We start from the raw sequence: 9,086 nt of genomic DNA, 5'->3' as shown, positions 1-9,086 counted from the left end.
TAATATAATAATAGGCCTATTCATAAACATCAGCACAGTGTGACAGTGAACTCGGTCAGTGGCACCATCTCCTGGTTATAAAGATATATTTTATGTTCATGTCTGCAGATGCATTAAACTGTAATCATAGTTGAAGTGTGAATCCAAGCGTGTAAATAGAAATCCTAGTTGCGTTTTAAACTTGTAAATGTATAACCAATAAATGTCACAAAAAGTGCCTCACCTTCATTACATTTAAAAAAAATAAAACGGGGAGATCAAAAGATAAATCTAATTTCAGGCTGTTTTGTGTCATGAAATTGTGCTTTGTTTTTCTTTTAACAGTGATTATACACAACATTTCTGTGATCCTTCTTTTCTGTTTTTGACTTTTGCTGAATTAATTCTGCATGTTCTCCAGAAAATGAAGCTTGATGGTAGTTGAGCTTCCTTACAGCAGGGGGCAGAGTTCTAATAAATGTTCAGCAGTGAACCAGTGATGGCAGAAATATGAAGGGATGCATAGGAAGAAGAGGGGGACAGCAGACATCTCCATACCTGAGAATATTTTTATATTTTGCTTAATTTGCTGCTTCCGACTGTTGTTAAAATAGGTTCTCAACAGATAAGTAAAATATAAGGAAGCTAATGCACTCATATTGTTTGTGGTTGAACTTTAAACTCTTTAACCAGGTAATTGAATGTTTCTGTTTGTGGGGAAACCAAATCAGATACAAATTATTTCTCAAAGCTGAGAATTGTTTTAATGTTTTAAAACGTTTTTCGAGGGGATCGCATTTTTAATGAAAGTATTTAGTCACTTTGTAACACTATTGCAAATGGATTATATCAGAATAAACCCCTCCTGATTTATAGTCTTTTTTTTCAAGACTGCCAATTGATCCTGGTCTCAAACTGTTCTTCTTTCCTAAATTATGAGGAAACATCAGAAATGTTGAGAGATTTCAGACTAATCTTATTAAGGAAATGCTACTTCTGCCAAATCTAACAAAACATTGATGAATCTAAACATACTTCAGGTAATTTATAATAACTGATGACTCAGCAGGCAGAAATTGTCGTATCACATTTTTTTTTAAGCTGCAAAAAAAGCTGAAGCTGCCACTTGACTGTTTTCACCCTGCTCTTTACTAATGATAGTCGGCTTGTATCAATTCTGTGTATTTTGTCACTAAATAAGTTTTCACATTCCCACACTCTTAGTTTCACTTGTATATGCAGTGAGATGCTTCAGCTGTCATAAATGTGAGCCGAGCTGCAACAGCTGATGTGGACAAAACAGCAGATTGCAGTAAACAAAAGTTTTTTTGTTGATTTTTTTAGTTGATACAAAACCATTCAAAGATGCCCACATTTGATCGAGATGTGGGAAATAAAAACAGGAGATATGACACAGCTTATTTCAATGCTTGAGACTTTTTTTTTCAAAGACAAGAAAGAACAGTTCACTGTGCAGAATAATGTTGTTCTAAACAACAGATTCAATCTGCTGTTATTAAAGCCACATGGCCTCAGAAACGATCCAGCAACTGTTTCTGTCACTTGTTGTTTCTTTCCTTAAGTTGCGTCACAGCGATATATAAAAATGTGATTTAAACAGAATATATGGAGATTTGAGACTGATGGCACAAAGACAGATGCATCCCACATACACACAAACACACATCCACCCATGTTTGGGCTTCTGGGAGGTTCTCCACCTGAGAATTATCAGGGCTTTTTGGCACAAACTGATGGGCGGCGAACGTTACACCAGGTGTCATCCCAGCGCTTATCATCTGAAAGTACCAACGACACAGCAGTTAAGGCGACACTACAAAAACCAACATGTGAAAGTATGTATACTGACATTCACAAAGAAAGAATATTTGAGACTGAAAGTTCATTCATTCGACCCATTAGCAGCTGGTCTGGAGCTTTCACACGGTTTTCCTCTCAAAATGTTGATGTTCAAATTTCTTTACCGTTAATGACGTTTCATCGGTGTTGTGTTTAAGATCTTAAAATACGCAGGACAATGGAAATTTGAAAAACCTACAATTCCATGACACTTCATCAAACTCTAACTACTGAGGAAGTTCATGTAATATGGTCAACTACTAATGGACCACGTGTGGGATTGTTCTGTGCACACAACACAGCACTATGCCATACATACATAGCATTTTAACAGCAAAGGTTTTTGTTTAATAAGAGAAAACCTTCCAAAAAAGTATAGATATGTGTGTATTATATGCTACTCATACATAATGCTCTAAATGAAATCAGTACGCTGTGATTTACCTCCATAATTTATCTGTAGACAGTGCTGCTTGCCCTGAAAGTTATTAAACCTTCCAGAAGACCGATAGTTGAAGGGTGTACCATCACTCCACAACCACACACCCTCCTAGAAGAAACACAAAATATTAAATTAATTAATAACACTAATAACCAGAAGACCTCTTGTAAAGATAAATATACCTCTTGTGCATCCGAGCCTCCAATCCACGTTACTGTGTAATCATAACTTGCGCTCATGATCAGCCTCTGAATCTCATGGTACTCCAGCAGGTTGTGAACGGACGCAAGGTTTCCACCCATGGACTCACAGTTTTTCTACAGTGGAGATAAATACGAGAGAGAGAGAGAAATTGCAAATTAACCAAATGTCTATGTATGTGCAAACAAAATAAACATATTGTAGAAGCCTTCTGTACTAAAACAGTGACTAAAAAGTCTCCCTCTTTACCTCAGCTTTGGCCCAAGTCATGGCTTTTGGAACGTAGTGGAAACAGCGACCGCTGAACTCAGACCAGCGACCAGAACAAGCTGTCGAACTCTTGACCAGGTGACTCTTTGCTGAGAACAAATAGAGTTTGGTGAGTAATGTGGAGTCTCCAGTTAAAGTCTCTATATGTAGATATGAAATCAACTTATTTTCATGACATGACACTGTAACATAACATAAAATATTCATGTCATGATACAACATAAAATTACTTTACACAGTAAAACACAATTGCGATTTAAATTCCATAACGGCATAATATAAGTAAACGTAAATTAAAATAACGTAATAAAATATAACACAACTGACCTGGCTGGCCATTTTCAGGTGCTGCCTCTGGAAGAGCTAGAAAGTTATACACAGCAGTTATTGATCTGGATTGTTGTCATACAAAACATTCATCTGTAACACTTTGTATTTATAAAGCTGACCAGCAGCTCTAGTCAGAACCATCATGGCACAAACAAGTGCAGACACAGTCAACATCTTCATGGTGGAGATGAAGCCAGAGATGATGAAAACCTGCGACAGAGAGAGAGAGATGTTACTAATATGTAGTGAACAGACGACCCATGCTGACTGTCAGTCCAGGAAAAGGAAGCGCGAAGCTTGTAGCTGCAGAATTACCTTCTTCCTTCTCAGCTTCTGTAGATTCTGCTGTATAGTGCAGAGACAATGATGAAGAGAAACACCAGCCCTTATATGCAGCTACTTATCTTGGCATCTCTTAAAAAACAGAACTGAACAACCATACACAGAGACATCACACATGGTATACTCAGTAATGTGCCTTTATTTTGTCTGCTAACATGTAAATGATGTAATCGATGTAATTCAAAAGCATTTATACTAATAGCTAGAAATCATAAATACTTTGATCCCTGAGGGAAACTGTTGCGTTACAGTTGCTCACTTTACTAAACATAACATTAAGTAAATATAGATAATATAATGAAATAGAAAATAAAGATGAGGGCACCCCAGTCTCTGAGTTGTTTGGCCAACATGAGTCCCATTTGTCCAGACCAAACCTTTAGGAGCAGCCTTAAATCAAAGCTGGGCCAACACATCTATCCCGGCTCTCTTTCCTCTCCTCTGAGTGATCAGTGACCTGCCGTGTCATAGGTATTGTTTTGACAATAAAGCCGGAGAGAACAGATTAAAAACAAACGTTTAGTGAAGTTTGAATGAGCTACCAGCTGCTGCATCTACATGTGCAACCAGCAGTTGAAGAGCTCCTCAGAAAATAGAGACAGCTCCGGCCCTTCCTGTAGAGGGCTTAAGTGTTCTTGGCCCAGTCCAGTTTATTGTCAGTGTGCACTCCCCGGTCATCCACATGGTCCAGTGGCTCCCTGGATGGACATCGTGAGCTAAGGAGGTGCCACTGTTTCCTACAAATTTCATTTATATAATAATTTGCATCAGAAGAATAATTTATCACTGTTAACTGCATATGAGCTGTGCAAGAACAGAAAGCCAGTGTAGCAACTGTAACTAAGGGCGACTTAGTGATCAATTAGCAGCCAATATCATTCCCTACCTCAACATAATCGGGAAAATTACTACTATATAAACATAATTTCTAGGAAACAGCGTTGGAAGATTAAATGCTCCAGAAACAAAGAGAGCCATTTGAGAGACCTGCCATTTGTATATAAAATGTGAAGTCCTGATGAAATGAGGAAACTAAACACAACATGCCCTGCAGTAGAGGACAGTATCTTAAAAAAAGGCAATTTGTCAGTGAAAAACTAACAGAACAACAGTGTACAGTTAGGTTGAACCTGGAATTTGTAGTGTTTTAAAATTAATATCACATTAATAAAACAGAGGCAGTAATGTAAAACACACAGTGGAACTGAGTGACTGGGTTTAGAGGCTCTCCAAACTTTTTCTATTGTTCAGTCTAAAATACAAGCACAAGAAAGCCTTCAAGGATGAATCTGCAATATGAAAAACCTTCTTCTTCACTTGCTGCTACTTCACTAACAAGGACCATGCCAATGTTAGATTTTATAGTGGTTTATTGTGATGAATATTTACGAATAGTTATGAATGGAGATGTTGAGAGTCATGGTGGGGGCTCGTCTCGATAAGCGGCTTGGTCTTATGAACCCCCTGTGGTTCCTGTTGCAGAAAAAGACAAAGTGATTACTTTGCAGAATTATGGATTTTAGCGTGCATGTCTTTCATGGTGGGAGGAAACCAGAGTGCCCGAGGGAACCCCACGCAACCACGGGGAGAACATGCAAACTCTGCGCAGAAAGGCCTGCTGAGCAATGTCTAAACCCAGAAACAATGCTGTGAGGCAGCAGAGCTGTAAAAACAGGGTTTGGGTGGGAGGGATGTGAGAACTGACAGCTTATATACGTGAGTGCATGTGATTGGATTCGAGAGGCACAGGTGGATGAAATGAGTGACGCACTGGGTGGTTGATTGGAGGAATAGAATAAGGCGCAGGTGGTCGAATAAGTGAGAGAGGCGTGGTCCTGAACCTCAGTCTACATAACTCCATTTAACTAACAAGGACCACACCAATGTTAGATGTTATAGTGGTTAATTGTGATGAATAGTTATGAAAGGAAAATATACTAGAGGCAATGACATATACACTGTGGTGGTTTTGTGGGGGAGCCAACAGGGGACAGTACCCCTGTAACACATACCTTGGAATCCCTGGCCCCCCTCTGCACTTCAACTCTACAACAGGCCTATTAAACTGGCGGCCCGCGGGCCACATCCGGAACAGAAGTAAACTACATGTAGGCCTATAGTGTATGAAAGTAGCTAAAGAGTGAGCTATGTCGTTTCCTTCTAATCTTTGTTGAGTTTCACATGCGCTGTCCGACCTGCAGCCTCTCCCCTCCTCTGTGTGCAGAGCGCCTCCCCTCTACACACTACTAGCAGCAGCAGAGGGAGGAGGAGGACAGGAGGGACTGAGCTGTTCATCACTCAGTATGTTGATGTCAGGAATATGATTTATTTTACTGACATTTTAGATTTGTTTCCAGTAAGATATTAGTGGCTTTGCTGTTGTAAATCATGTTGCTGCTCTAGAAACAACATTAAGTTAATACAATAAATAATAACCTATATTCAATTATTTAGCATCAATAAAGAGCTGCACCCCCTTTCCCCTTAGAGCAGCAACATTCAACGTGACATACATTATTGTACAGTACTGTTCCAGGAACTATGTACGTTAAGCTCAGTCGCTCCTCAGGGCCAGGACTCGGTTCCAGTTATTTCAGTTTGCTGTTCCGTGTGTCATTTCCTTCAGTCACACCATCCGCTGTAGACTTCCTGTCAGTACATTTCTACAGACAGACTTACACAATTGCATTAGTACACGTCTTGAGATATATATATCTATATCTATCTATCTATTTTCAGATTGCATGAGCGAGAATAAATATAAGATAACTTATATACATACTGGTTCCAACACAGGGTTACTTGTGGTTCCAAAAGTAAAATGGGAGCTAGATCCTTCAGCCATCAATTCCTCAGTCAGGTCCCAGTCAGGTCCCAGTTTGGATTCGGGAGGCAGACACCATCTCCACATTTAGGAGGAGCCTTAAATAAAACTGATAATAAATGCTTTTAAGTTCACTTAATATCCAATTCTCTTCTGTCTTCCAGGAGAACCAGTGGTTCTGGATTGATGGTACACCTTTTAACTACTTGAACTGGTGTGCTGGAGAGCCTAATAATCTGGGCGGCAGGCAGAACTGTTTGCAAATCAATCATGGAGGTAAAACAACATAGTGGTTTGTGTAGAAGTGATGTGAATTATTCCAAGTGATGAAAGCTAATTTTACAATTAAAATTCCAACTTACAGCTCAGATATATAACATACTGTGTCCCTAGTAAGAAATGTCTTTGTGAATCAGATCCATCCATCCATCCATCCATCGTCAACCGCTTATCCTGCGTACAGGGTCGGGTGAAAAGCGGGTTACACACTGGACAGGTCGCCAATCCATCGCTGGGTGTGAATCAGATCATCTTTGTTTATATGAAATCTGTAGGTGGTTAGAATAACAGAATTTGCCACACTGATATTATATTGGTTTGACAGTGACTTGCATGTAATATCAGTGACCATAGTGTTGCTTCACCAAACTGAATCCTTCAAGTTAAGTCGATGGAATCAAACTGCTTTAGTTTCCAGTTTGTGCAACATTCATTTTCTCCCTTTTTTGGTACCTGCAGATCAAAAGTGCTGGGATGACTGACTTTCGAAGACCGTCTGACGATCTGATGATTCCTTTAAGAAGAGCAGACTGAATGTGTTATGAACTTTCTTTTAGAACATTCTTTCATACAGTATAATCTGTAAAATGATACTTTGTACGAGAATAAAAGGCTCAAGCACTGGAACAAGCCTGTCATAAATCTAATTTTACAGCCTGGGGATATATATATATACATACATATATACACACATACATACATATGCAGTGAAGTATTCCTTCCCACAATGTCCCTGTGTTCTCAGAAATTAAAACTGGAGCTCCTGTTAAACTGATTTAGAACAATTAAAATGTTGAATATTTAATCACACTATTCCTTCCCAGTGTCCCTGTCACTCAGGATAATCCACAGGCCACAGGAAAAGGGGTTTTGGACGTTCAATGAGGAAAACTAGGACAGCACCTGCCACAGGTCACTGGGCCAGGTTACCCGACTAATCATACACATGCAGAGGGGGGTGCCATGGGTGCTTGGACACTTGCCCTTTGATGCCCAAAGTGCCCTTTTATCAGGCCCCTTTGTCCCCGCGACCCGATCCCGGATAAGCGGATTAAGATGGATGGCCCCTTTGTGAAGGTCTGCCCAATCAAACTATTAGTAAAATGAACGAATAATAATTTTGCATTAAATAAAATGACCCATCCTTTCACCTGATGACCTCATCCGTGACGAGCCCTCCCGTTCACACACCATTAGTGATTCAGCAGCTCTGACCACAGGACGCCTGCGATTCCGCCGGTAAGAGGGGTTTGCTGCAGTGTGCTCGTTGTAGGTTGTTCAGATCCAATCAGTTGTTGGGTGTATTTTACAAGACAGACAAAAGCGAGCATGCACAGTTGTTGTCAGGACCGGGGGCCAGAAACTCAAACGCAGACTAGAGAAATGCACAGAAGTGGTTTATTGAGCACAAGGGGTGTCCTGGGAGAGGTTGGGGTGAGGTGGTCGTTCTGAGGGTCTGCGGTTCTGGTCCCAGAGCTTAGATGATTCCGGGGCACAGGAGGGAATCTGCGTGGTGCATGTGCAGGTTTCCTGAGGTCGAGACAAAGAGAGAGCAGTTAACACTGGTTTGAAGGTTCAGACAAAATCCTGAAACTAAGACAGACAAACTGGCTGGCGTGTCCATACGGTTAAGTACAACCATCCGGCGGGGACTGGAAGGTTGGCAGATCTCTTAAAGGCATGTCGATTGCAGGCAGAGGCCCTGGTGTGCTGATTGCGGATGTGCTTCAGGTGGGAAAGCCTGGAGCTCAGATTACCACGCCCACCAGCAGCCTCAGGGCAACAGACAGGCCAGGGTCACGACCGGGGGTTTGTGACAGTACCCCCTCCCCGACGAGAGCCTCCCGGTGACCCTCCAGGCCTCTTGGGGTGAGAGCGATGAAAAGCCTGTAAGAGGGCGGCATCCAAAACCTGTCGTCGGGGAACCCAGCTCCTCTCCTCAGGGCCATAGCCCTCCCAGTCGATGAGATACTGTATGCCGCGCCCTCGACGGCGGGAGTCCAGAACCCGACGTACCGTGCACGCAGGGTGACCATCAATGAGTCGGGTGGGTGGAGGGGCCGGGAGAGGAGGGAGCAGGGGGCTGATGAAGACAGGCTTGAGCAAGGACACGTGGAACGTAGGGTGAACCTTAAGTGTGGGGGGCAGACGAAGCCGAACGGTCACTGGGGTGATAATTCTCTCCACCACCAAGGGCCCAATGTATTTCTGAGACAGCTTCTTGGAGTCAGTCCTCAAGGGAAGGTCCCGGGTGGAGAGCCAGACCTTGTCCCCTACGGCGTAGGAGGGTGCAGGGGTACGACGACGGTTGGCGTGATACTCATACCGAGCCGATGTCCTCAGGAGGGTGGCTCGAGCTCTGTGCAAGATGCGGTGGCATCTGCGGATGTAAGCTTGGACAGAGGGGACAGCCAACTCTCTCCTGAGAGGGAAACAGTGGAGGTTGAAAACCATAAACACATTGAAAGGGTGACAGACCTGTGGCGGACATAGGGAGAGTGTTGTGGGCGTATTCCACCCATGGCAACTGGGAAGCACAGGAAGTGGGGTTGGAGGACG

At 42.2% G+C, this 9,086-nt stretch overlaps 1 protein-coding gene and 1 long non-coding RNA gene across 2 annotated transcripts; one reads left to right on the top strand and one right to left on the bottom strand.

The window, feature by feature from the left end:
- Positions 1-1,606: 1,606 nt before the first annotated feature.
- LOC119887093 (ladderlectin-like) lies at positions 1,607-3,277 on the bottom strand. Its single transcript, XM_038698028.1, has 6 exons — positions 3,202-3,277; positions 3,080-3,115; positions 2,732-2,841; positions 2,464-2,598; positions 2,284-2,389; positions 1,607-1,778 (listed from the first exon to the last, which is right to left on the bottom strand). Exons 1-6 carry the CDS (start codon positions 3,260-3,262, stop codon positions 1,711-1,713), a joined length of 516 nt encoding a protein of 171 aa, XP_038553956.1. The 5' UTR covers positions 3,263-3,277; the 3' UTR covers positions 1,607-1,710.
- On the top strand, positions 2,731-7,007 carry LOC119887094. The gene is made up of 3 exons (XR_005441614.1): positions 2,731-2,861; positions 6,413-6,524; positions 6,987-7,007. It is a non-coding gene; the product is annotated as an uncharacterized LOC119887094 (long non-coding RNA).
- Positions 7,008-9,086: the final 2,079 nt, after the last annotated feature.

This window comes from Micropterus salmoides, unplaced genomic scaffold (assembly GCF_014851395.1).
Source record: "Micropterus salmoides isolate LMB-PRFRI ecotype aquatic unplaced genomic scaffold, ASM1485139v1 Ms_hic_scaffold_4003, whole genome shotgun sequence".
Taxonomy (NCBI): Eukaryota; Metazoa; Chordata; class Actinopteri; order Centrarchiformes; family Centrarchidae; genus Micropterus; species Micropterus salmoides.
Note: the sequence above shows the minus strand (reverse complement) of the source record. Positions and strands in the feature narration are given on the sequence as shown.

Coding starts and splice junctions, on each gene's coding strand:
- LOC119887093 (XM_038698028.1), bottom strand. CDS start 3,262: ATGAAGATGTTGACTGTGTCTGCACTTGTTTGTGCCATGATGGTTCTG. Junction 2,842..3,079: donor ACCTGAAAATGGCCAGCCAG/GTCAGTTGTGTT, acceptor ATTTGTTCTCAG/CAAAGAGTCACCTGGTCAAG. Junction 1,779..2,283: donor TCTACAGATAAATTATGGAG/GTAAATCACAGC, acceptor TGGTACTTTCAG/ATGATAAGCGCTGGGATGAC.